Here is a 27,956-nt window from a genome sequence, read left to right on the forward strand (position 1 = left end):
TTGGATGTTGATTGTGGGGTATCGAAAAGAATTGACAATATGTTTAATTTCATGTGGAAAAACAAAACTCATTTTGTCAAAAAGTCTGTAATAATGAACACAAATCAGTGTGGGGGCTTCAAGATCAACTGGCTCAGACAATTCATTAATAATCCAACATCACTATGGAATTTTATTCCAAACTATATTTTCTCTAAAATCGGTGGCCTGAATTTTCTGTTATTATGCAATTATAATATTAGCAAAATCCCAATCAAACTGTCCAATTTTCAAAAACACATGCTTTTGGCTTGGTCTCTCTTATTTAAACATAACTTCTCACCTCATCGATATTACATTTGGCATAATAAGGACATTCTCTTCAAAAACAAATCTTTATTTTTTGAAAACTAGTACAGGAATAATATTTTACTTGGTGGCCAACTCTGTGACAGAAATGGCAGACTGTAGAGTTATTCTGATTTTTTTGCGGAAATTTCAAATTCCTGTTTCGGTTAAGGAGTATGCAATTGTCTTTGATGCAATTCCCTCTGGAATAAGAATGCTGATGGGAGGCATTCATTTCCCGTGGCCACTGACTCACAATATGGATTTATCTGATACTGCTGTGGGGAGTTTATGCTTTTCGGTGGTGCGCCAGACTAAAAATAAAACAATTAGGACTCTATACCAAAAAGATATTGTTACTGTTCCTTATATAATCCCACATTGGAACAGTTTAATAGAGAATTTCCCTTGGAAAAACGTTTGGTCTTTGCCTTTCAAATATATGCTTAATAAAGTGAGAGAAGTTACGTTTAAATGAATTCACAGATTCTACCCAGCAAAGTGTGTGCTTAAGCGGTATATACCAGATATGGAATCTGAATGCTCTTTCTGTAAAAGGTCAGATGAAGATATTTTCCATTTATTTTGGAAATGTTCCTACACAGAAAGATTCTGGTCAGACGTTCTTGAATTTATCCAAAACTATTTCGTTACGGATTTCTCTTTTTGTTTTAAGGATGTTTTCTTTGGTGTGGTCGAGCTTAAAGACGGACAAGGAAGAAAAATATTTCATTATTAATCTTTTATTTATACTCGCCAAATATCACATCCATAAATGTAAGTTCAGGGGCTCTAAATCTTTCTTTCCTGCGTTTGAGAGTGAAGTCAAACGCTGGCAGTCGGAAAAACAACGTAATCACGGGGGCAGTCCCTTATTCCCAGGTGGCATGAACACAGCAAAAATCATGCCCTTAATTCGGAAAAAAATATGAACGGTAGTGAACGGGGAGAGGCAAAATATTTTTTTTTATCGCGTTTGAATTGAGCCATGGATTACAAATATGATGTTCGTAAATTTAAAAGATAATTTTTCAACCGAAGAAAGTCTCAGTTAGCCTTAGGTTTGTCATATGAACACTTAGTTTTGTGTGAAACCGCTCAGTGAACTACAGCTCTCGTCTCACACAATTTACGTCACCTAGCTTGATGCTCAACTTGCTCGCTACCTAGCTAGCTTAACTCTGTTCCACAACACATGTAACGTTATCTTACCTGATGTGTTTTATCCAGTGAAGTGTTTTCAGCAGATAAGCAAAAGAACAAGCAAGATCCGCTGCTCATTTGAGTAACGTTACATCCCATTACGATACACACAGACATCGTAGCTTCAGCGAGACGTCATCCATGCGACATTGAAGTGTGTAGTCTTTCTAATTACGTATTTTCACAGTCTTCAACAAAACTGAGACTTTCTTCGGTTGAAAAATTATCGAGACGTAAATGTAGCCTAATGGAAATGGAGCCACAAGACGACTTTTGCCGTTTTTGCAAGCAGAATATGAGAATGGTTGGTTTGCACAAATACTCAGTCAACATTTTCGATAGATTTGGGAAACCAAGTATATCCGAAAGACTTTTTCATGTTGGCGTGACGGTAGTAAACAGACCAGTGTCGAATAGGATTTGTCGGCGGTGTGTCACCTTTTTAACAAAACTGGAACGAGATTTGCCTGTGTATAGGAGGTGGATAGAGGATGAGAAACACGATGAAGCCTCAACAAGTCGTTCTGATAAAAGAGACCGCGAGCCCACTCCATCCAAAACACCAACGGCTCTGATAAAGTTGTGCCACAACCCTGCAAGTCCTGCTAGAGCTAATGTTCGAAGGAATATTACGGAGGTACGTTTGTTGTACTACCATGTATTTTTTAACGTCCTGTAGGCTAACTAGAGCATCCTCTATTAGCTTCTTCATAGCAGCCGGTTTCGTATTAAAATACTCGTGGTCATGTTTTGTTATGATGGTGTGATTCATGCTCTGTCATGTGTGTCAGGAGTAGAGATGGTTGGTCTCGGATAGCCTAGTTAGATCCATAGACAGTGAAAGAAACGGACACAGCTACGCCATAGACAGTATATAAACGGACGGAGACCAGTGAAGTCAATTAGAAGCCCTTTTCCGGTGATAGCTGAGCATACTGCGCAGCCTCACCGTGCGTTCATGGACATCGGAAAAACGTTTTTCCGAATGAAAACGTCATCATACACGTCCCTTCCCGTGGGAATCAGAGGTGGGAAACTCGGGCTAGATTTTGCTAACCGAGTTTCCCAGTTGGTGACGCGTTGTTGACAACTGACGTTTGATGTAGGCGAATTTGGTTCACTGAACATATTTCAATGACAATACACTTATTTATTGTGGACAAACGCCTCTGCTGAGAAACGTACACAGACATAACATGTTTCGAAGTTTTCATAAATAGGCCTATGTATAAAAAAAAAAACCCAACAACACCCGATCGTTGTCCTGCAGATAACACAAACACCTAACGATGTGCTGTTTGTATGCTCACATAAGAAAACAGCAGCAAATTATTGTGGCCTCCATGTTTTCACCAGGTTTTCACACACCTGATGCTCTAGGCTACGCCCAACAGTTGGTGGCAGTCATGTAACAAGTTGTTATGCCAAACGGCAATATAACAGAAGAAGAAGAACACGCATCCTGACCATCCTAACCATGTGAACGCTGGTAGTCGGAAAAACAACGTAATCACGGGGGTGGTCCCTGTCATTCCGAGGTGGCATGAACGCGCCATCAAACTGAGCTTGACGACGTAGATGTGACGTGAGCAACCTGTCTGAAATTTTGTCTTCTGGTAGCTGTGCCAAGAGAAATCTGAATCATTCAGAATCTTGCTACATGGACCTTTATTTTTTTATTTTATTTATACATACAGATCATTACAGACAAATACACCACAAAATACACAGAACAGATGACATACAACATTACATCAAATACACAACATACAGGGGTACCGCTACATTCATAATAGGCCTAAGTGGACAAGCTGGTAGGCAGAGAAAAAGTAACAAAAATAAATAAATAAAAACTAACAAAAACCTTATTAATGAACCTTTGAGGTCACACACGACTCACAGAACCAGAGTTCTTACAACCTTAGTGTTTTTTGAGTACTTAATTGAATCAATGTAATTTCTAAACTCAGTCATAAAACCAGAAAAGATTGGTTTAGAACCACTGAATTTGCTCCTATGGATGTGGTATTTAGCATATAGAAATAAAAGATGTATAATGAAGTGTTTACCTTCATATTCAGCTTCAAAGTCAAACATACCAAAGAAAACATCCTTAAAGCAAAATGAAAAATCTGGGATTAATGGTCCGTGTAACGCTTATCAGTTCAATTTATTAAGCACAAACAGACATTTGGAAAAACAGAAAATGGGTTCAAATATCAAATTTTTCATTTTTTTCCGCCATGACAAATTAAAAAAATTTGATTTTTAACCTGTTTTTCCTATTTTCTGTTTTTATTCGGAGGATCAGAAATTTAGAAAATTACAAAATTGCGTCTGGGCTCCAATTATTCAATACTGCAATGATATTCTCTCCGTCGTTCCACCTCTCGGTGAACGTTGAATGTTTTTGTATATTCGACTTCCAACACGTCATCCATTCTCATTCTGTCTTTAGGTCTGGCTGCTGTGCTCGAGTGGGGGGGCGGGGCGGAGCTAGGCAGAAAGAGGGCGAGAATATCATTGCAGTATTGAATAATTGGAGCCCAGACGCAATTTTGTAATTTTCTACATTTCTGATCCTCTGAAGAAAAAAACAGAAAATTGGAAAGACAGATTAAAGATCCAAATTTTTAATTTGTCAAGGCGGAAAAAAATAAAAAAATTGGATATTTGAACTGAGCTTGACGACGTAGATGTGACGTGAGCAACCTGTCTGAAATTTGAAAAGTCCTCTGGTAGCTGTACCAAGAGAAATCTCAATCATTCCTAATCTTGCTACATGGACCTTTTTCACAGCAGACATTTTTGACTTGTCATAGTAGGAAAAGCACAGCTGAAATTGATAACCTTAACGATGGCTCAGTTCCATCAAGTGTCCCAGTAAGCTATTTCAGTGAGTCAGCATGAACAACACCAGGGCCTCTCCTAAGTGGAATGCAGCCATCATTAATGGTTTTGAATACACCTGTGCTTTTCCTACTATGACATGTCAACATGTCTGCCATGAAAAAGGTCTATACCGAAGTATTTCCAAAACATCAAAAACGTTGCTGAAATATTTTGTTCCAATGCTTTCATGGACTCTCTATGGGCTTCTCCCTTGACTGTATGCTTTCACGTCCCTCTCCCACCCCCCCCCCGATTGCCTGCGAGCTTCTCCTGACTATACGGTAATTTCTCTACTGTGCGACAGAAAGTCGCGTGGTTATGACACAATTGTTAGCCTATTTTTACCGTATATTACTGTATTTTACAGGAAAAGCTTGCAGGCAGTTTCGACTTACATTAGCTGTTTAAGTTTAATTACTAATGTTAACGAGCATTTTAGTTAGCAATAATTAGCCTCTGCCTATGTTATTTCCTAACATATACCTACGCTCTCTGTCTCTGCAAGATTGGTAATGATTGAGATTTCTCTTGGCACAGCTACCACTTAGGCCTACTAGCCTAGAAATCTAGACACGGCAGCAAATCTAATTTAGGCACTCTCCGTTGGCTTGCGAGCTGGAGAAACCAAACTCTAGTCAGGCCAATTACATCGTGTATAGAGTCGGTAGGTGGGCATATGGCTGCTGCTGCTGGGAACAGCGGTCTTCTGGAAGACTTGGAGTTAAGCTTTTCTTTGAGAAAAGAACAAAGAACAGCACTGAAATCATTCTTAAAAAAGGAAGATGCGTGCCGACCGGATACAGCAAAACTTTAATCTATCAACTAGCTTCGCTACCTTCTTCGTTGCTCTTGTTGGTTGTAGCACTATCCTATTGTGTGCAGAGGTAATTGAAAAGACAACCGTTTATCCCGCCCCTCGGATTGTGGGTCTGGCTTGCAGGCTAACCACTTACAACTTTCAGACTGACTACTTGTTATATGATTTTTTTTTTTTCATCTGTGTATCTATTGACTGATATGTATTATTTTATATATATATTTATTTATTTTTTTACTTTCTTACTTATTTTTTTATTCTTCATGAAAACATGATCTGTAACAAAATGATTTGTGTTCTACAAGTTCAATTTCCTTTTTTGACAAATTGTAACAAATGTACTCTGCAATAAAAAAATAAAATAAAATAAACTTACAACTTTCAGACAGGTTGCTCACGTCACATCTACATCGTCAAGCTCGGTTGGAGGCTGCGCAGTAACCATGGATGTATTAAGAGAACGGCAGTAACGCTCAGCCCATAGACAGTAATAGAAGGCTCAGCCATCACCGGAAAAGTGCTTCACTGCTCTCCGTTGCTAGTCTACGGCGTCGCTTTGTCCTGTTCTTTAACTGTCTATGGTTAATGCTCGCCTAGCTGCCAGTGTGAGGCACGCCCTCAAAACCGGTGGAGGGAGTTTAGCTAGTTGTATCCATGTCTAGGAGACGCTGTATTCGTCAGTGCAAGGGGAAATCTCCTCTGTTTCATCTTCCGAAAGATGATGAATTAAAGAGTCAGTGGTTACAATTTATTTTTAACACTACTCCCCAGGACTACAACCCCAACCTTATGTTGTGTTCTGTTCATTTTACGGATGACTGCTTCCTGAACCGGCCACAGTTCAATTTAGGATTTTCGAAACGATTACTTCTGAAAGACCGTGCAGTTCCGACTCTTTCTGGCCATCCTGGAGATTCAGAACCACAACCTGTAAGTGTGCTTTAGTTGTGGATTATATTCAAAATAAACAAGGCAATGTAACTTTATACCAGTGTTCAAGTGTGGATATGGAGGTTGTAGCTAACCTACAGCTAAAGCTAACCCAGCTAAAGCTGTGATGTTATACAGCCGTGTGAAAGCTGAACTTATTTAGCTAACTTTCAAATGTTTTTGCTCTTTTTTTCTTTTTTTTTTAAACCAGGAAGTGTTTTTAAATATGGTGATGGGTTGTGTATTTCAAAATGTGGAACAATGTTGTGGATGTGGATTTATGAGTGACTTATACCAGCTGATGTTAAGGTCGCAGTCAAATGTAACGTTAGGCTCGTTAGCTACAAAGTTAGCAGAGGATTCACTTTCTAGCTAACGTTTTGCGTGCAAATGGTTTTGTTCAAAATAGTTTGCCCACAAGTACGTTAGACAATGGACATTGCTTTTCGATCACAATATGTTGAACAATGTACAAGTGTGCATGTGGATGTATGTTTAGAACGTTAACGCTACTTTACACGTTGATTGGTAAGGGCACCAAACCACTGTAGGTCTCAGTTAATTTGGTAGCGTTAGCTAGCTAACGTTGTTGTTGTTGTTGTTGTTGAAGTGGTAAACGACACTGTTACGTGGAGACAGTTGTCGACATCCAACAGTGTATTTGGTCCCTAGTTACACAACCGGGGCATGTCATGTGCACGTGTGTACATTTGTTTACAGGCTACATGTCTCCTGATTTCACAGGGGATAAGAGTGGAGGAAGGATCAATCCTGATTATGCAAGACTCAAGTGTGAAATCAGAGCCTGATGATATTGTGATATCCGACACTGCATTATTGACCCCACCAGCGACTACGGTATTTTCATGTTCAGTGTGTGTCACTGTCAGCCTATTTGTGTAGAAAGACTGCATGCAATACTGTGCAACATGTGCCGATTGATAGGCTGCTAGATTGTTTAGCTCCCAGCAGCTAACGTTACTGCTATGCTCCAGCGCTGTGGACGCATGTCCGGCTATGCGAGATTTGCATATTACGTGAGAACCCACAATACACTTTTTGTCCGCCCCTTCTTTCAAAGTCACTATGTGATGCCGAGTTAAAAACACGACTGCTGTGTTAAAGGACGGGGGCTAATTGTTAACTGTGCAGGCATTTCATCACAGGGAAAAAAAAAGAGCATCAAAAGTCATAAGCAGATACAGTCTGCTGGCTTATATTTTTAAGGAGAAAACGTGAGTTCATGTATTACCAAAGGATCTGAAAAATCCAAGAGAAATGGTGCACGTAGCCCCCCAGACTGACCCCCCAAAGATAAAATCAGTCGGCACACAGCTATCTATGCAAACTCTGCAGAATCCCTTTCGAAGTAAAGGTTTGTACATACATACATATATTTTAGTTTTTTGCTTTTACTTACTATAATAGTATGTGCTCATTCATTTAGCAACTGTACACAACTGACAGAATTAGTCATTTCTTTGTCTGTGCATAGAAGCTATCCAGGTGAAGATGCCAAGCAGAGATTGCGGTGTGTGCACGAACACCTTCCCCTTGGACAGTCCACTACTGCTCCTACCCCCAACAATTTTGGGGGTTTATTTTGAGTCGAGGACCCCTCTGCATCGTACCAAAACACTGATATCAGCCAGGGTTTCATACGTCACATAAGGACCTAATCCCATCATCTTCTGGGGTGCTAGGGTGAAGCCATGGGTATCCATGGATATACAATAAGAATTGGGGTATGGGAGGAAATAAGCCAGGTGTAGCTACATATTGGTATCTTTCAAGCTTAGTTTCACTATTTTCAAAACGATGACAGTCGTGTTTTCGGTTGCAAAATGGCAAAAGGAGAAATCGTGAGCGTTCATTTATTCCCAAAGGATCTGAAAGTCCCAAAGAACTGGTGTAGTTTATTTGTAGTATTTTGTGTGTGTCCTAACCACAGGAATACGTCAAAGCAGAATGTGCTTCAGAATTAGGTCTCAATGAGGGAGGATCAATCCCGACTGTGCAAGACCCAAGTGTGAAACCCAAACCTGTAAGTAAGAACACTATAGTAGATATTCCCAAGGTACTGTTCGCACTGCACTGTTGATCCCTCCAGCGATATTTTTATTAAGAGTCCACCCCTCATACACCTTCCTGCTGCTGTAAATACTAGTGCACCAAATCTGCCATTGAAAATACTCCCAAATAAATAGACTGTTAAGCGTTTGAAATATTTGTGATAATGAAAGTGTTCCTGTTACCCGGTTTGGTGTTTAGGGCACCGCTGACAGTTCCTGTCGAATTTTGCCTCCTGTAAGACACGTAGGCTCCCAGACTGACCCCCCAAAGATAAAATCAGTCGGCACACAGCTATCTATGCAAACTCTGCAGAATCCCTTTCGAAGTAAAGGTTTGTAATGCTCAGCTTGTGTGCTCATTCATTTAGCTATTGTATACACAACTGACAGAATTAGTAATTTCTTTGTCTGTGCATTGAAGCTATCCAGGTGAAGATGCCCAGCAGAGATTGCGGTGTGTGCACCGACACCTTCCCCTTGGACAGTCCACTACTGCTCCTACAACCAACATTAGTAAAGAGACCATCCAAGAGACCTCGACTCAGCCTTACAGACGAGGAGGAAGGCCCTTCAGAACCCAGCTCGTCTGTGGCCGTTCATGAACCAGAGGACTCAACATGACTCTGTGGACTCAGTCACTGTCGTGGGTTAGCGGTCTCTTTTCACCTTCTCATGGAGAGGAGTTGGTGGATGACAGATTAGTGAATGGGACAATAAAGACTGCTGAGAACTTGAGCAAGGCACCAAGCCCTCAGCTGCTCCGTTGGAACTACTAACTTTAGGCAACTGATTCTCCTGTTTGGTCACTGCTTTAACCCTCTGAGGTCTAAGGGCATTTTCACATATCTTTTTAAATGTACTTTTTTGTGTCTTTGCATTAAACTGATCCCCATGTGCTTCATATCAAAATGGTCAGAATGAACTCAGCTTTCCGTATAGTGATCCCCACATTTTTTCTAGCGCAATGTGTAAAGAGATAATTTGGCCCTAAAGCTGAAAGTTTGATGTTGGCCTTTTGAAAGTCCTCAAATCTCTTTTGAATAAAAAAAATTCTTAAAGAAAAGAAGTTGGTTCATATAAAGTATGTAAAGCTGGACCCTTTTGTATGGGTTTCATTACTCAACTAGCTATGTAAAGAGGTGACTTTCTTTGTGTGAATTTGAAAATCTTGGAATGGCTTAATGGAAAAAATACATAGTCACTTTTCTCAGTAAGTCTCCTATTGTCCTTAAAACCCAAGAGACAAATTAGTGGACAAATTTCTTACTTGCCAGGTGCAGTGCTAGACATTGTCCACAATGTGGTGCACTATGCTGATAAATTAAGTATAAACTACACAAGGACTGGACAATACAGCATGTGCTGGCTGACATCCAGCTGCTGTTTTGTTGTGTACTGCATTCAAATGGCAATCACTTGTAATGCAGAGAACAAAACATGATTCAGAGTCACAAATTATTTGTTTTTGTTTGTACTGACCTGATTAAAGTCCTCAGGAGGTTGAAAACCTTCAGGTTTCTGTGGACTGGATCACATATACTGTAGAGCTGGAACAATAAATCAAATGGCATATATATTGATTGACAAAACATTCTAGCTTCTCAAATGTGAATACTTTTGTTTTCTTTGTCAGTGAATGGACATGTTGGATAAAACAAGAAAAGATGTAACCAAGGTGGGCTCTGGCCATTTCCTATTTGACAACATTCTGTCGACTGAACGAATGAGCCACAAAGAGCACAATTCACTGTCACATACTTTCTTCACTCTTCTGTGCCATTTTCACTTTGAGAGCTCTAAAGCAATGATATGAATAATAGGTATACATTCATTTTATATACTTCAGCTATCATGTACAAATCAAGGTACATGAAATGCTACATTACCACTTTTTTGGTGGGACTTAAGACTCATCTTTGAATTAAAAAAAATTCAGTTTGTCAGATGTCTGTCTCGTGGTTTTCTACGGATCATGTGCATGGTGCTCATACGTGACTCACTGTGTTAAACATCCACTGTTCTTTACTAACATAACTGTGAATCTGTGTTAACTGGCACATGGGGAAGAGCTTAATAGACACTGGCTACACAGCTTTGTGTCAACACAGACACACATACTCAGACACATCTGTGTTTCCAAAATTACTTTATATGCATTGGCTGGCTGACTCACCCTGACATCACCACTCAGGAGTGCTGACTCTCAGTTCATCGGGCAGAAAAATCTCAGCTGTGTGTGTGTGTGTGTTGCGTTGGGATGTCAAAACTTATGAATTTTCTATACCTCCTCTCCTCTGTATGATGTCACCTCCTGCTTCAACATTACTTTTTCTCCTTTCCATGTAATAGATGCATAAGTCTCATCTGTCATCATATTAAAACTACATGATCAGCAAAATTAGAAAGTACAAAGGCAGAAGCGATAAAGCAATGATTAATACTTTATTGCAACACTGCAATGTACAATCTCACAGAACACTGTAAATGTGGCATTAGGAAGAATGTTTCCTAATTTCTAAAAAACACAAACCTGCTTCTTTTAAAGATAAGGTTGTTCTTCTCTTTAACACTGGAAACATTTGAAATTTGAACAGCTCCTTAATTTCTCAACACTTATTTATGAGCCCACTGTTGCTGCTTATTTGATTTTGCAGCACATTATATAGCAAGGCATAAAGACAAACAATACCTGAGAAAGTCTTGGTCTTGTCCATTGACTAAAAACAATGGACGACTCACATTCAATTTGTAAAGACTTTATAACTCAATCCATTCAATCTCAAGTTTTTCTTAATAAAATCTTTTTAAAAAGTTGACCGTGTGTTTTGGAATCAACCAGTCCAGCTGTTCATAGTCACCATACGGTCTTCCTTTTCACTGGGGGGGGGGCCTCAGCATCCTGTGTGGTAACTGGCTACCTGGGCAGCATGTCCTGTAGGTCTGCTACGACATAGGCCACCACGGCCCACAATGCTGAGCAGAGATTCATGGCTTGAGGGTCCTGAACAGTCATGGTATCACCTTCACTGTGGTGGAACCAAAAGTATCGATTGTCTGCTACATGGAGGCTAGCACCTGGATGAGAGATGGCGGGGGAAAAAATTGATAAAATAGTAATTGCTCCACTAAACGTTACATGTTGTAGAGACAACTGTTCAAACAATCCTGCACTCAAAATCATTACATTATACACAACATTAAAGAAACACCATTTGTGCAATGGATGTAATCCTCCACCATTTGTCTGTGGAAGGGTTATGTGGGTCTGACTAATATAAGGAGTGGTTTAATTCCTTTTACCAATAACTCATCATAGGGGTTGGCGTTTTCCGGTCCTAGCATGTGGAAAACAACCAAAGCAACTAAATACTCCGAAATTGGTAAAGAGAGAAGGAAGAAGTTTGATACAATTTCACTTCTCTTTGTGGTGATGTTTCTATTTCAGTCTGCTTAACTTGTTCTTTAGACTGTCTGGCCTGCTTAGGTTTGCTGATGTATTAGGAATGAATCATTTTAAATAATGTGTTGGCATAGACAACCTTTTTTTTTTTTTTTTTCCTTTCTTGAAGTTCTGATATGTACTTGTGTTTAAATGACATACTAGGAGACGTATTATGAGTTGTACCATGGCAGGTGATCATTTCTGTCTAAGTCCAGATGGCATCCATTCTTACCCTTTATCCTGGTCCAGGTGCCAGCTCTTTGCTTAATTATGTTTTTTTAAGCTGATTGAAGCTAAGGATACCAGTTTCACATCCATAGCCTCTTGCACTATTTTGGAATCCATTGTTAACCATTCATCTGTCTGCACCCCCCCACCACCTGACTACCACTATCTTTTGTGAGGCCCTTTCCTTATCCTACCTCCTCACCTTAAGAGAGAGACACACACACACAATGAATATGGTGCTTGCATATGTATTTACCCCCTTTGCTACGAAGGCCCTAAATAAGACATGCTCCGTTTAGCTTCAGAAGTCACAAAAATAGTTCAATAGTCCACCTGCATGGAATCCAAGTGTCACATTATCCGTCACATGATATCAGTAGTATCTTCTGAAAGGCCCTAGGCCTTTCATATTAATAGTCTATGGCCTTAATACAGCCATGGAAAGGCCCGATTTGCATTTGCGGAAACTCTCGCGAGACCCGCAGCCCGACGACCTATCCTAAACAACCATCTCGCGACTTTTGCGAATCTTGGGGTACCATTTGAGCCAACCGGGCGCGGAGAAGAGTTTGTTTAGCTAGCCATGTTGAGAAAAAGACGCTGTTTTTATAATTGCTTAAGCAAATACCATTTGTATGGATTACCGAAGGAAGACTCAGTGAAGAATCAGTGGTTCGAATTCATGTTTACCACGGTTCCTCAGACGTACAAAGGCCCCTACCTTTATTTGTGTTACCTTCATTTTGAAGAGCATTGCTTCCTAAACTGGGCACAGGTCAAGGCTGGATTTTCGCAAAAGTTAATGCTGATAGAAGGGTCAGTTCCCACTTTGTTAGGCCATTCTGGAGATTCAGGATCACAACCGGCGGGATGTGCGTCAGAATTAAGGCTCAAGGAGGAACAGGACGGATCGATCCCGACTGTGCGAGACCAAAGTGTGAAATCAGAGCCTTGTGATATTGTGGTATCTTACACGGCATTGTTGACTCCACCAGCGACTATGGTATTTTCATGCTCAGCGTGTGTCTCAGTCAACCTGTGTAGAAAGACTGCATGCAATATTGTCTGCAACATGGGCCGGTTGTTTAGCAGCTAACGTTACTATGCGAGATTTGCATATTACGTGAGAACCCACAATTAACTTTTTGTCCGCAGCTTCCTTCAAAGTAATTATCTGATGCAGAGTTAAAAACACGACCGCTGTGTTAAAGGACGGGGGCTAACTGTTAACTGTGCAGGCATTTCTCCAGGAGTAACCTCAGTGTTCTGCTGGCTCGCTGTTGGGAGACGTTAACCTTCAGGGATTTCTGCTACAAATCTGGTTAAGTTTAACTAGTTGGTTAGGTTAATGAAAACATGATTTGGGTTAAAATAGCTGTAAGCCCTTAAGGCTCAAACTTGTCCCATGTGCTGCTGCTCGCTCTCATAGCTTTTCTTTTTCTACTCTTCAGCCGACTTTTTCCTCTTCTGCTAAGTGAATTACTGCCCTCCACAGGGAAAAAAAGAAAGAAGTGTATCAGTCTGCTGGCTTATATTTTTCTGCAGTTAGTGGCTCTCATGTGAGCTCCATTGCTACCCAGAAACTATTAAAAACACACTAGTTCTTTCATTATGATGAACATTGGGTATTTTGGGGGTTTATTTTGAGTCGAGGACCCCTCTGCATCGTACCAAAACACTGATATCAGCCAGGGTTTCATACGTCACATAAGGACCTAATCCCATCATCTTCTGGGGTGCTAGGGTGAAGCCATGGGTATCCATGGATATACAATAAGAATTGGGGTATGGGAGGAAATAAGCCAGGTGTAGCTACATATTGGTATCTTTCAAGCTTAGTTTCACTATTTTCAAAACGATGACAGTCGTGTTTTCGGTTGCAAAATGGCAAAAGGAGAAATCGTGAGCGTTCATTTATTCCCAAAGGATCTGAAAGTCCCAAAGAACTGGTGTAGTTTATTTGTAGTATTTTGTGTGTGTCCTAACCACAGGAATACGTCAAAGCAGAATGTGCTTCAGAATTAGGTCTCAATGAGGGAGGATCAATCCCGACTGTGCAAGACCCAAGTGTGAAACCCAAACCTGTAAGTAAGAACACTATAGTAGATATTCCCAAGGTACTGTTCGCACTGCACTGTTGATCCCTCCAGCGATATTTTTATTAAGAGTCCACCCCTCATACGCCTTCCTGCTGCTGTAAATACTAGTGCACCAAATCTGCCATTGGAAATACTCCCAAATAAATAGACTGTTAAGCGTTTGAAATATTTGTGATAATGAAAGTGTTCCTGTTCCCTGTTTTGGTGTTTAGGGCACCGCTGACAGTTCCTGTCGAATTTTGCCTCCTGTAAGACACGTAGGCTCCCAGACTGACCCCCCAAAGATAAAATCAGTCGGCACACAGCTATCTATGCAAACTCTGCAGAATCCCTTTCGAAGTAAAGGTTTGTAATCCTACATATGATCAATTCATATTTTGCTTTTACTTACTATAATAGTGTGTGCTCATTCATTTAGCTACTGCATACACAACTGACAGAATTAGTAATTTCTTTGTCTGTGCATTGAAGCTATCCAGGTGAAGATGCCCAGCAGAGATTGCGGTGTGTGCACCGACACCTTCCCCTTGGACAGTCCACTACTGCTCCTACAACCAACATTAGTAAAGAGACCATCCAAGAGACCTCGACTCAGCCTTACAGACGAGGAGGAAGGCCCTTCAGAACCCAGCTCGTCTGTGGCCGTTCATGAACCAGAGGACTCAACATGACTCTGTGGACTCAGTCACTGTCGTGGGTTAGCGGTCTCTTTTCACCTTCTCATGGAGAGGAGTTGGTGGATGACAGATTAGTGAATGGGACAATAAAGACTGCTGAGAACTTCAGCAAGGCACCAAGCCCTCAGCTGCTCCTAACTTGAGAAAACTAATTCTCCTGTTCGGTCACTGCTTTAAAAAGGGGGACGTGTTTGTAGTTCGTCTGGCTGAAGGTTCACATGTTTTTGTATTCCATTTGTTTTCAGTTCCTCTTTTAGTATTTTGTTTAGTTATTTAGTAGTAGTAGTTAGTGTTTACAGACCTGTAATGGGTACACGGTCCAAGGAGGGAATCTCAAGGCCCTCTTTTCCAAAAGCATCTTAAAGCTAAAATGACCTTACTTGTAGAGTAATTCACCTCACCAAAAATACTTTAAATGCCCATACATTTTCTGAACATCTTACAGTTTCAATTCAGATTTATATAACCTCCACTAAGTAAAGTTGAGTTTCATACTCAAAGGTCCTAATGCAAAAAAAGTGTAGTTGGCAACACTATTGGGATGATAATGAAACAGGAAGACATCTGTAATAAATATAAAAGCATGTTGCTGGAAGAATTTGGGTCAGGAACTGGGAAGAGGCCCCTTCATTACCTATTTACATCAAGGACACACAAGGCTCAAATTAAATCACTTTATAAAACAGGTTAACACCCAACTGGAGTATGTACACTAAAATCAGCCAAAAGCTGCTGAGCATGTGCTACTAAAGCATCACTGAAGAAACTTAAAACGTAATACATTTGAAAATGTTGATACGGCATAATGGAAAATATATTGCAACATAAAAAAAAAACATTTAAAAGAAACGGGTTTAGCTCACGTTTCAAAAATGTTACCTAACAAGCTCCCATTTCATCAGCAATCCCTCCTGCCTAGAAGTTAAACAGGGTTTTAAAACTAGACACCTTCCCCATTCCCTTTTAAATAATACAATTTTTCAAATCAAATCCATCCCATCTGGACTAATCCAATGTATCACTTTATTAATGTTTTGGAAGAGGTGGCATCCAAGATGCACCATCCTCAATGATTTGGCATAAATATATATAATAAGACATCTAATAATGAACATATTGGTCAATCTTCTAGAAGTAAAAAGAAAATGGCTTGTAAAAAAAGAAATAAAAATTGGAAAATATGTCTTTTATATACAGTATTCAGAACTTTACATACAATCTAGATACCGATAACTCCTTAGTTGATAAAACATTAATGCAATTATTTTGTCAGTGTCAAATAACGATGGAATTTTGGCCCGACTTAATTTTTTCTAATCTACAACCGTTACTCACCACTTAATCCTTCAAGATATCTTTTACTATGACAATGTGAGTACAGGCCAAGAATACTTCACTCTTAATTGTCTTGGTTTATAGGGGATATTCTATTTACAAAAACAGAATTCTTTTGGTTCTGAGCCTTCTTTATCCATTTTATTTTTGTTTGAGGAAAAAGCACTAATCATTTTTATTTATTTATTACAGATGTCCGTAGGTAAATTAATAAAAAAACAACATCCAGGGCTGTGAAAACATCACTAAATTGAAGAACAAAAAGTCCTGCAGAAGTCGTTCTATCTTAAAAAGTGCCTTTGCGCAAGGCACCACACCCTCAGCTTGGAAATGTCTGATAATGGAAGACTGTCACTTTATCCACATACTGCAACACTCTATCCTCCTTCCAATAATTCACCTTGCTTTAAAGCAGGAACATTTGTGGCGCCTTGTTATGCACATAAGGATGAGTTACTTCATATTTTAATTGTGTGCTTACGACAGACACAAAATTACGTTGAACCAGGTTAAGCATATTTCTTAAGTTGATGTAAAATGATTTTTTACTGTGCCCAATTATCCTATCATGAACATTTGCTGCTAGTTGCAGACAGACCGATAAAATATATTTATTCAACTAACCTGGTACTCCTGCCTGCATCCACGGTGAGATGTCTGTCCCTTCTCCATGTGCCTCCAGTTTGGTCGTATTAATGGGAACCAACAGTTTGACCACTTCTGCCATCACCTGTTGATACGGACACAGCTTAGTGCTTTTCAGCTCATCGCAGACAGTCTGTTATACACCTGCACCTTTTAAACATGGGGTGGAATTTCAACATGCATCGTCTTATTTTTTACATTACATGGCCTCTCGGATTAGATGCAGGAAAAACTGCTCAGTCACTGGACTGACACCTTGCAGAATCTGTGCTTTGCATAATTCAAGCCTGATTAAATACTAGGGGTTTCACAATTTCAATTCTAAATTGAAATCAAACGAATTGAGCTTTCAATTTCAATTATCGAAATTAAAAGCAGGATCAGTGATTAACAAATTATTTAAAGGAACACGCTTATTGGGACTTTAGCTTATTCACCGTATCCCCCAGAGTTAGAAAGGTCCATACATACCCTTCTCATCTTGTGTCGTAACTCTGTCTGACGCATCCACCGCTATCCTCACTTAGCACGTATCCTGGAGGTAACCGACTCCATCTAGCCTACTGCTCCCAATAAGTGACAAAATAATGCCAACATTTTCCTATTTACATGTTGTGATTTGTATAGTCACAGCATGTACAAATAACAAGGTCACATGAGACACAGCCATCTTCTAACCGTATATAAACTGGGAACTATATTCTCAGAGGGCAAAGCACTGCTACTTGGGCAGATTAGCTTAACACCTGAAAAGCGCCGTTACTCTCTGCTCCTCACCACGGGGCTGCGAGCAAATCACTCCGCCAAAGTAGCAGTAGCAATGTTGGCGTTATTTTGTCACTTATTGGGAAAAGTAGGCTAGATGGAGCCGGTTACTTCCAGGATCTGTGCTAAGCTAGGCTAGCGGTGGATGCGTCAGACAGAGTTATGACACGCACAGCGATGAGAAGGGTACGTATGGACTTATCTAACTCTGGGGGATACGGTGAATAAGACAAAGTCCCAATAAGTTGGCGTGTTCCTTTAAATACGACCATATTGTGTGGTACATTCCAGAAAAAAAATATGGCTATTATTATAGCACACTTGATACCATGTAGTCTCTTGTTTTTTTTGTTTTTTTAAGCATTGCAAAACTTAAAATGACAGTTGTCAGGGCATAAAACAAATGATCTGTTGATTATTTACAAATCAAGAGTTGATAGTCTGGCATAGCATAAAAAAAAACTGAATCGTGACCTTTAAAGTGGCTAGACTGTAAGTAACTTGAAGTTTGTGTCGATTCTAATGGCCGCTTTGGACAAAAGCGGTAGTGTTTTTAACCACACCTTCTGTCATAAATATCTTTTCCGTACGGTGCTGTATTACCTACTGTATTACTGAGTTAACATTACCGGGAGGTCATATAGCCACGATGCATGTTTTGCTCAAGACAGAAAATGATTCCTTTACAATAAGAAAATACGTTACAGATGCATCGTTGCATTTGCATCTGGTAACTTAGCTACTTTGGATATATCGTGAGCTAAACCGGGGGTCACTGTCATGGTTTCTTTACACAAGTAACGTTACAGGGGGACAATGAGAAAATAGTAAGATAACACAAACACGGACTGAAAAGAAATAAATACTGGGCACTAAATGGAAGGGGGACTTAATTTCATGTAGGCTACCGACATCCAACCACGTCTTGCATTTTGAAATATTATAGACTATAATTAGTCTTGTTTGCTGTTACAGGTCATTTATGATCATCAGATGGAAAATTAAACCATTTAAGAAATATTTAAAAGTTCCACAGTTACTTTATATCAAAAGGTGTATCATTACTTTTTAAATACTTTAATTTTGTGACACTGTTGTGTTTTCAATCCTACCTTTCGTGCTGCATCACTGCCAGTAAACTGCAGAGCCACCGGGGTAAATGTCCCCAAGTCCGACTCCATGACCAGGTCAAAGTTGGACATGTTCACCTGGGTGGGGAGAGGAAGGAGACAGAGCAGACTAGAGGAGGTGAAAGAACAGAGAGATCAAGAGAGAGCATGGACACAGGAAAACCAATCCAAGGTGTGTTTGAATGATTAAACACAATACAAGCTTCAACAACGTCAATATGACTTAGATACAGCTGCCTTAACTAATTGAGGCAGTTTAAATTCTAATTATATATCAAATGTAAGAACTGGACAGTCAACTGGGGAAGTACACCAATGCATCCATGGACATGCCCCCCCCACCTCAAAGAACTTATCACCCACAAACACAACAGGTTTTATTTATTTTAAACTGCTCATCTTTTGTTTCTAACCGGTAGCACTTTGAGAAAGGGCATTATAAATAAAATGTATTACTACTAGTCAAGGCTTGGAGGTAAGCAGCCAAAGTCACAAAAAAGAAAAACTGTAAGATATTGCCGTTTAGACCCTTTTAACAGAAAAATCTGGTAGCTATCCAATTCACTGGAGTACATTTCTACACTCCTATACTTTCAGTGTGGTCTGACCCTTCCTGATTCTTACTAGCAGGAACAATATGCTTTACTGCTTTTACAGTGCGTTTCTCATTAGGTACTACTGCAGTAAAAGTAGACAGTACCTTATGTAGATTATAGTACTGCTGCGCTCCGACTCCACCCTGCTCCTCAGCTGTCCACAGCACTGTTCGCAGGGTTCTTCTCGGACGCAAACCTGGAAGATATAGACTTAAATGAACACACAAGCAACAAATGTGTAAGGAATGATAGATATTACAGCTCCAAATGCCTTATGAAAATGCTGCCACTTTTCTTTAGAACTTGTAATACACTTTAAAGCTTACTGTATTTCTGACTAAAAAACGTTTTTATTAGATTAGATAATACTTTATTCATCCCACAATGGGGAAATTCACTTGTTACAGCAGCAGTTTTTCCACAATAAAAACAAACCAAACAAACAAACAAACCAGACAATGTGCAAAAAGTACTGAATTAATGTAAAGTGGCATTATATAAAAATATTGTAATTATAAGTATAGTAAAGTGAGATGGTCATAGTACGAAATTTTTTTTAATATGAGTAAGTAATTGACATGAAATTAGATTGAATAATATGTAATTAAATAACAGAGCAAAAGTAATTAACAATATAAATGATATTGAAGTGTGACCATAATATAATTAATATTGAAAAAGTAAGTACTCTGAATGGAAAAATATAAATACAGATAATAATAAAGATATACATGGAGCCATGGTGAGTGGTGGGTAATTCATAACTGGACCTTGTGCTCTTGGCTGGATGAAACTGTCCCACTATAGGTTTATTCAGTTGCATTCTTTTAACCATAACAATACTGTACTGCATATCCAAGCCTGTTTCCTAATTATGCATGTTCTTGTTCCTCTACAAACAGTTGAAGGAAATTACTGTTTATAGTCTGAGGAATTGTTTTGTAACTTGTCCCCAAGTTTAGAATGGGATACTCTGGCTTCCTCGTCAAGATATTCACTAACTGGCCGTTGAAGTTTATTAAAGCATCAGTATGGAAAATGTTTTGCTCCCTCGTTCGTGGAGCTTTACTATATTTTACTATTGTACATTGTTCTACCAACTGTTAACAGTTGTACTGTAAAGTCAGTTAGTAAATCATTAACTTGACTTTGTTTTTGAGCTTGTGTAAGCTTGCTGCCATCGGTATACTTTTTTTCCTACATCCAATTTTACAGTATGTAAATGTTTAATTCTGTGAAAGTTCATCTGTGAAGCATCATGAACTGTATGTGTGTCTATACGGTGGGTCTATACGGTATGTCTGTGTCTATATTACCTAAGTCCTTGATAAGTGACAGGGCCTCCCAGGAAATCATGGCTCCACCTCCGTCATCCATGGCGCCTTGGCCCACATCCCAACTGTCCAAATGGCCGCTCAGTAAGACAACCTAGCAGATTGGACAGATAAAGATATAAACGTGGAAATGAGAGACTGAGGTGGGAAACTGTTGCTAGGTACGTATCCATGCAACCCGACCGTTTGTCTGATCTAAATTGAAGTGCCAGAGAATAGAATCAGATAATGCTCTCTGACCCACATCTTGTCTACAATTTATTAACACACACACACACGTATTTGTAATGAAAAATTGCTTCTTTTTTTTTTTAAATCAGTAAGGACAAACAGACTTACAAAAACAGACATTTTCAGAAAAGTTCAGAGTAACATTCCCATTTCCAGGAATTTGAAGGGGTGGGATTCCGGTCAGCAGGATGATCCTGACCTGAGGTTCCAGGTTACAAAACATTTTCTGTCCTGAGCCAGCCCAGTCTGGACAATAACCCGGAGGCCACACTACCATTAAAACGAGAGCGTTTCTCCTGTTGGCTCGTTATAAATTAAATCCATCAGTAATCACAAATGGTAATAGTGTGTACTCTACACGCCTAAATGCTTTTAGCATGACATAGGAATACCGTACATCAGCTGGGAATATAAAACATACATACACATTTAGTAAAGACAGACACACAGACATGGTGCTGTGTGCAAATTCTATTAATCAGTGGTTTTGCAATACCAGAAATGTTTCTAAGTTTTAATAATAACCCTTAGAATTAATAATTCTAAGGGTTAATCCCAGGCTAAAGCATACATCAGGGTTTTTACAATCCAGTCTTTGGGTCAGAATATGCTCATAAACACACTAGGCTTGTAATAATTCAGCCCACCTGCAGTGTTGAAATAACAGATCATTTATATGTATTCAAAACGCAACATGGATCATTTTTGTTGTACTGTAATTCATACTGTTTTTTACAATATGTTGACAGTAGAGACAACTAAATGTTGTAGTTAACTAGTTTAAATGAAGACAGATCAACAAAGTATGAAAAAGATGTTTAGATGCGGTTCAGTGACCTGTAGTTTAGATGGAAATAAAAAAATGGCAACATGATTTGTGTTTTTAGCCGTAACCATAAACAGAAAGCCTACACATCGACATTTCGATTTAAAAAAGGCAAGTTAAGTGGGTGGAATAAACCCCCCAAAAAAAAAAACAACAACCAGCAACTCACTCTCAGATGACTCTGACTGGCTATGAAAGGCTAAACTGTTGAAATGACTCACTATACCCATTTTTCTATGAATGTGGGCAAACACACTCCAACCACGACTGTTGACAGCTGGAGCACAAAGTCACAGAGCCAGAAATGATGTCAACCATGCCATGTGTTTCATTTCCCTTTTCTATAATGGAGCGACCAAACAATGATTCCCAGATCAGAATAGTAACAGCTTACGTCAGCGAAGTTCCTCAAATCCATGTCTCCTGAATTGTTCTTCAGTTAGCACAACTTTCCCCCCACAAATTAAACCAGAGGGACTGCTGTTGAGAATAGAGTTCACTTGAATTACATGCATTGGTAATTGCTGAAATATATTGGACATAATAATACTATACAAACTAAGTTTGGTCATCTTGGACTGTGATGCATTTGCAAGCTCAAGAAGCTGAGAGGAAGTAAAGGCTTACACACACTGTTCATGGTCACACTCCTGGGAAATTCCCAGTGCAAACACCATCCACCTTCATCTGCCAACCAAACATATCTTGTCAGATATTACAAACCGTACATACGCCTCTGTCTCAAATGCAAAATGCACACTTCCTTAATAACTTCACTCATGCTCCAGGCAACCTTTCCTTTTGCCTGAATTACTGCAGCAATGCGGCGTGGCATGGAGTCGATCAGTCTGTGGCACTGCTCAGGTGTTATGAGAGCCCAGGTTGCTCCGATAGTGGCCTTCAGCTCTTCTGCATTGTTGGGTCTGGCGTATCGCATCATCCGCTTCCCAATACCCCATAGATTTTCTATAGGGTTAAGGTCAGGGGAGTTTGCTGGCCAATTAAGAACAGGGATACCATGATCCTTAAACCAGGTACTGGTAGCTTTGGCACTGTGTGCAGGTGCCAAGTCCTGTTGGAAAATGAAATCTGCATCTCCATAAAGTTGGTCAGCAGCAGGAAGCATGAAGTGCTCTAAAACTTCCTGGTAGACGGCTGCGTTGACCTTGGACCTCAGAAAACACAGTGGACCAACACCAGCAGATGACATGGCACCCCAAACCATCACTGACTGTGGAAACTTTATACTGGACTTCAAGCAACGTGGATTCTGTGCCTCTCCTCTCTTCCTCCAGACTCTGGGACCTTGATTTCCAAAGGAAATGCAAAATGTACTTTCATCAGAGAACATAACTTTGGACCACTCAGCAGCAGTCCAGTCCTTTTTGTCTTTAGCCCAGGTGAGACGCTTCTGACGCTGTGTCTTGTTCAGGAGTGGCTTGACACAAGGAATGCGACAGCTGAAACCCATGTCTTGCATACGTCTGTGCGTGGTGGTTCTTGAAGCACCAACTCCAGCTGCAGTCCACTCTTTGTGAATCTCCCCCACATTTTTGAATGGGTTTTGTTTCACAATCCTCTCCAGTGTGCGGTTATCCCTATTGCTTGTACACTTTTTTTCTACCACATCTTTTCCTTCCCCTCTCTATTAATGTGCTTGGACACAGAGCTCTGTGAACAGCCAGCCTCTTTAGCAATGACCTTTTGTGTCTTGCCCTCCTTGTGCAAGGTGTCAATGGTCGTCTTTTGGACAGCTGTCCAGTCAGCAGTCTTCCCCATGATTGTGTAGCCTACAGAACTAGACTGAGGGACCATTTAAAGGCCTTTGCAGGTGTTTTGAGTTAATTAGCTGATTAGAGTGTGGCACCAGGTGTCTTCAATATTGAACCTTGTCACAATATTCTAATTTTCTGAGATACAGAATTTGGGGTTTTCATTAGTTGTCAGTTCTAATCATCAAAATGAAAAGAAATCAACACTTGAAATATATCAGTCTGTGTGGAATGAATGTATACATTATACAAGTTTCACTTTTTGAATGGAATTACTGAAATAAAATCAACTTTTTCCATGATATTCTAATTATATGACCAGTGCCTGTACAGTACACACATAATGATTCACAGAGGACACTGTGGAAATTCCACACAGATTTCAGGCGTCGATACATACAAGCAAATGGAAAAGGTTAATTCAGTTTGGTCAACTCTGACGAGAATCTTCTCCCCCGTTTTCTTGCTATGCAGTTTGGTTCACACAGGTTTTACCACTCATCTTCACAAATCAGTGAAGCTGCAATTTACATACCCTGCTCAGCTATTTAGCACATGCTTGTTCAACCCAACTGGATGGGAAATGTTGATTCTGCTTCTCTTCCACTTTTATTCAGACAGACCAACAGCTTTAAGTAGAGAGTAAGATACCTCAAGACAGTGCCTTCCAAGGATTCCAAGTTACATCTGGCCCACTAGTTCTAACTGTAACAGTGGGCAACATGTGCCTTGGTGCTGAGCATGCCACATCTGGTATCCTAAGCCCACTGTGCCGTTTCAGCCCTGTACACTGACGACAGAAGCATTTTTCATCATACTTCCTCCTCTGCAAACAGAGAAGCATGCATTTGGAGATTTGTGCAGCAACACCTTGTCCGTTTATCAGGTTCTACCTGCTAGACATGTCTTGGTCCTTACCCACATATAGTGCTAAGGACCTGTGTGTGACAATGCATGACACTGCAATGCATAGCTGCAAGCTGGGTCAGGTAATGTGTTTGCTCTGCACAATGATAGGCTTCTGACTTAGAGCAGGGCATATTTTGCCAACTTATTCTATGGTTGGCAAGTCTAATAGTTAAAGTGGTAACTATACGTTGTACTTAGGTGTCTGTCTATGGTGCACATAACCTTTCATACAATGCATGCTGGAATCGGCTCATTTTATCCTATTTTCAGGTAAATCACCCTGTTAAGAAACACTGGGGATCCCCATTGACTCAAGTTTCCTACACAGCATACTAGTTTTACTTTACAAAATAATATACAAAGAATGACTGCAGGTTTTAATAGTCATTCTGTATGTTTACATTCATGTGTGTTCACAAACCACAACTCTGCTGGTATAATCAAAGGATAGGTTCATTTAATTATTATTATGTAATTTAAGTTGTTTAGACTCGCCAATAGAAAAAATGCTGTGATCTGTGAAAAATGCAGGAATGTCTGGCTTGTTGTAAATTCATATAACTAATTTCCCAATATCAGAGTTTGGGGATTCGTGAAAATAGGAAGCCAAGGCGGGGACATTTCTTGAGAATTTCCAAGATCCTAGAAATAAAAAAAAACTAAAAGAAATTTCAAAACACATCCAAAAACACATAATTAACAGATTAATAGTCTTCTTACAAAATGCTTTCTCTCCAATGAAACATAATTTATACTGACCGACTGAAAGTTGAATTTCCAACTAAGCCTCAGCACTTCTATGGAAAGACCCCACCCACAAAACAAAAGCTGACTAAACACCTCTGGGAATCTGGAGTCGGCAAAAAAAGAGGTTACACAATTCTCTCCTCGCCCCACCAAACCGAGGAAAAGAGAGACTAAGAGAGAGACAAGAACATAATAATAGAGTCCTTCTTGCGACATCTGTTTCTCATACAATTAATTTAAAAGGCCCACCAAAATAGTTTAAATAAGTCAGACAGGCAGGTGTCTGTGATGGGAGTGTACGGTCTACCTGCTCAGGGTGTTGCCAGCCTGTTATTTCAACCACTGTGTTGAAGGAGTCAGCATCCGGCAGAGTCTTGGCTCCCATTGTGAGTCTGACCACGATCTTCTGCCCTCTCTGTGCCATACGCCACATCAGCTCAGCATCCTCCACAGTAATACAGGCTGAAGGGATACGCTTCACTCCAGCTTGGTAGTCCTGCCAACCTGTGTGGGGACTAGAGAGGGAGAGACGTGACAGAGACATATTATTGGATGGATGGATGGATGGATGGATGGATGGACGGTTACCTGTTAATAGAAAAAGGAGTAATAGATCGAATGAGTGTGGCCAGAGCTCCTTCTTTGGCTGCCTCAGAGGCGCCATAAGCACGGTAAGCCACCGTCTCCCCGTAGCTGACAAATGGTTGGTTAAAGACCACAATCCTCCCCATGGCCTCACTGGCTCTACGCTTCAGTTCCTCAAAAGACTGAACCACCAACACCTCTGCCTCGATACCTGGAGAGATAAGAGAGAGACATGGAGGAGTAAACATGAGGTGGATGACAGCCATTAAAATACTTTTATATAGTATGGTCTTTACCCTCAGGTGGTGTCCCTACACTGCTACCCAGTCCCAGTATAGCCAGACTTTTGGCCCTCGGTGCAATCATTTCTGCACTCTCCTTCCCTCTTACCCAATGTGGGATTTTGACTGGCTCTGGAGAAGAAAAGGGTAAAAAGGGACACAAACTACTGTTACACTCAGCAGAGGGCAATACATTGCTGAAAGAGATCCCTTAGTTTGTGAAACATGTATCCTCATTGCACACTTCTCACAGCCTGCATCCAAGGGAGACAGATAACAAGGCATACTCACCTAAATGTACATCCAGCCCATCCTGTGTCATAGCATTGTACATGTATTTGATAGCCATCTCCAGGTTGTGTGAGCCACTAACACGGTTCCCTATGGTGTCGGTGAAGTCAGCCAGCCGTCTGTGGGAGCGGTTCTGGGCAGCTCCAAACACAGCCAGGTCAATAATCTGTTTGGCCACATTAGCATAGCCTGCTACCTCTGAAGCTATGTCTGAGACTGGGTTCACACAGAAAAAAAAAAATCAAATACAGTCTCTTTGTCACTTGAGTAGATACAGTAAGTGAGGAGGTAAATGTGCAGTCATGCCACTATGTTATATAATTTTATTTGCACATTATCCAAGGCTTGTACAAATGCATTTCCCAATAAAAAGTATACACAATAGATCAAGGAAGTAATATTACAGTTTATATTGTTATTAGTAGTTAAGAGTTGGGTGACATCACGTCAATCCCAGCAAAGCTCAACCACACGTCAACCTGACTATAGGTCTAATTAGCCAAAATAACACCTGTGTGGGTGTGCATGGCCTTTAAGAAAATCAACCAGTTTGACTGTATTAAAAATAAATTGATGTCAACCCTGATTTCCATACATATACAGTGCATCCATATATCTTTTACTACATGTCTGAAGACATGAGGGTTTGGGATTACCTTTCCTCGTAGTGTGATTAGATACAGCCCTGGCTGCAGCCATTGACCTCATGAACCCAGCAGAGTGAGGGTGACAGTCACACAGAGATGATAACATGAAGAGAAACGTGAAGAGGGAGAAGAGGAAGGGCAGTCCACCTTCCTGAGCCATCTGCAGAGAGAAAAACATGCATGTGATAATAGCTGCTTAATTCATCTCCAACAGGGAAATTCCATGTAACTAGCAGCACATCACTGAATGATGTGCTGCTAGTTACAGAGAATTTCCCCAATTCCTCCGTTAGTGACACTGATCCAAAAAGCTCATACTGACATCAACGGATACTAACGTTACAGTATCACTAATCTGCTTTGGGGTTGATCAATCAAATTATACTTTTCAAAGTAGATAAAAAAAACGGTACGTTAGATCAGTTAACGTTAAACAAATTCATACCAACCTAAGGCACCAAAAATGTAACGTTAATGCTGTATTAGTCTCGCTTTGCCCGACCCTCCTCTGTAAACCCAGAGAGTTGGCTTCGAATTATAATTTAATACTGTAACGTTACCTTATTTATTTTAGGAGTAGCTAATGTTAATATTACAACTTTACTTTCAGTCGACGCCTGACAACGTTAGTGTTTGGGATATCCATTCAAATACACCACCAAGATGAAAGTTGCGCCGTATTAACAAAGTCAAATTCACCGTGCTTTACTTTTATCAACAACCAAACGTTAAGATAGACAGAATCAGATTTGTATACAGACGAACTGAGGATGGAGAGAAACGTTACGTCAGTAACAATAATCATAAAACTTGAAATCTCCATAAAATATATATAAAAAAAACGAACCCTTCAGGCCCAGATAGTCTTTGATAATGTTGATGTTATGTTACAACACTGTTTTTTTTTAGAGTTTTGAGAGTACTCTCATAGAATACCCGGAATATAAACACCGTTTCCGTGCTCGTGATCAGCACAGGATCATCGGCATGCCTAACAAACGACAACTTCCGGCCCGATTGTTTTAACAATAAAAGCCCCATCAATGTGTAACAGTCTGTCTATGTTAGCAGTAAAAAATAACAAAAATAACACTGCACACGAACTAATGTATCGATGAAAAGAAATATGCAACACATGCAAATCAATCTATTCAATGATTCAAAGGCGTAGCTAC

The 27,956-nt window shown here is 40.0% G+C and overlaps 2 protein-coding genes across 8 annotated transcripts; one reads left to right on the forward strand and one right to left on the reverse strand.

Annotated features, from left to right (window-relative positions):
* Nucleotides 1-1,539: 1,539 nt before the first annotated feature.
* Nucleotides 1,540-11,055, forward strand: LOC144519870 (uncharacterized). 7 transcript variants are annotated; one of them, XM_078253356.1, is made up of 5 exons: nucleotides 1,540-2,167; nucleotides 6,890-7,027; nucleotides 8,121-8,213; nucleotides 8,441-8,573; nucleotides 8,663-11,055. In XM_078253356.1, the coding sequence occupies exons 1-5, from the start codon at nucleotides 1,778-1,780 to the stop codon at nucleotides 8,860-8,862; spliced, it is 954 nt and encodes a 317-aa protein (XP_078109482.1). In that variant the 5' UTR covers nucleotides 1,540-1,777; the 3' UTR covers nucleotides 8,863-11,055. The 7 variants fall into 7 exon arrangements, 6 of the variants coding, with proteins under 6 accessions (XP_078109482.1, XP_078109486.1, XP_078109483.1 ...); XM_078253357.1 differs by having other exon boundaries at nucleotides 1,542-2,167; nucleotides 6,914-7,027; XR_013502144.1 differs by lacking the exon at nucleotides 1,540-2,167 and adding an exon at nucleotides 5,690-6,169 and having other exon boundaries at nucleotides 6,914-7,027; nucleotides 8,096-8,213.
* LOC144519869 (carboxypeptidase Q-like) lies at nucleotides 10,671-27,765 on the reverse strand. Its single transcript, XM_078253355.1, has 11 exons — nucleotides 27,629-27,765; nucleotides 26,791-26,941; nucleotides 26,135-26,350; nucleotides 25,859-25,975; nucleotides 25,566-25,773; nucleotides 25,285-25,492; nucleotides 20,475-20,586; nucleotides 19,263-19,354; nucleotides 18,545-18,640; nucleotides 16,647-16,752; nucleotides 10,671-11,316 (listed from the first exon to the last, which is right to left on the reverse strand). Exons 2-11 carry the CDS (start codon nucleotides 26,939-26,941, stop codon nucleotides 11,156-11,158), a joined length of 1,467 nt encoding a protein of 488 aa, XP_078109481.1. The 5' UTR covers nucleotides 27,629-27,765; the 3' UTR covers nucleotides 10,671-11,155.
* Nucleotides 27,766-27,956: the final 191 nt, after the last annotated feature.

Source organism: Sander vitreus, chromosome 6, assembly GCF_031162955.1.
Source record: "Sander vitreus isolate 19-12246 chromosome 6, sanVit1, whole genome shotgun sequence".
NCBI classification, from domain to species: domain Eukaryota; kingdom Metazoa; phylum Chordata; class Actinopteri; order Perciformes; family Percidae; genus Sander; species Sander vitreus.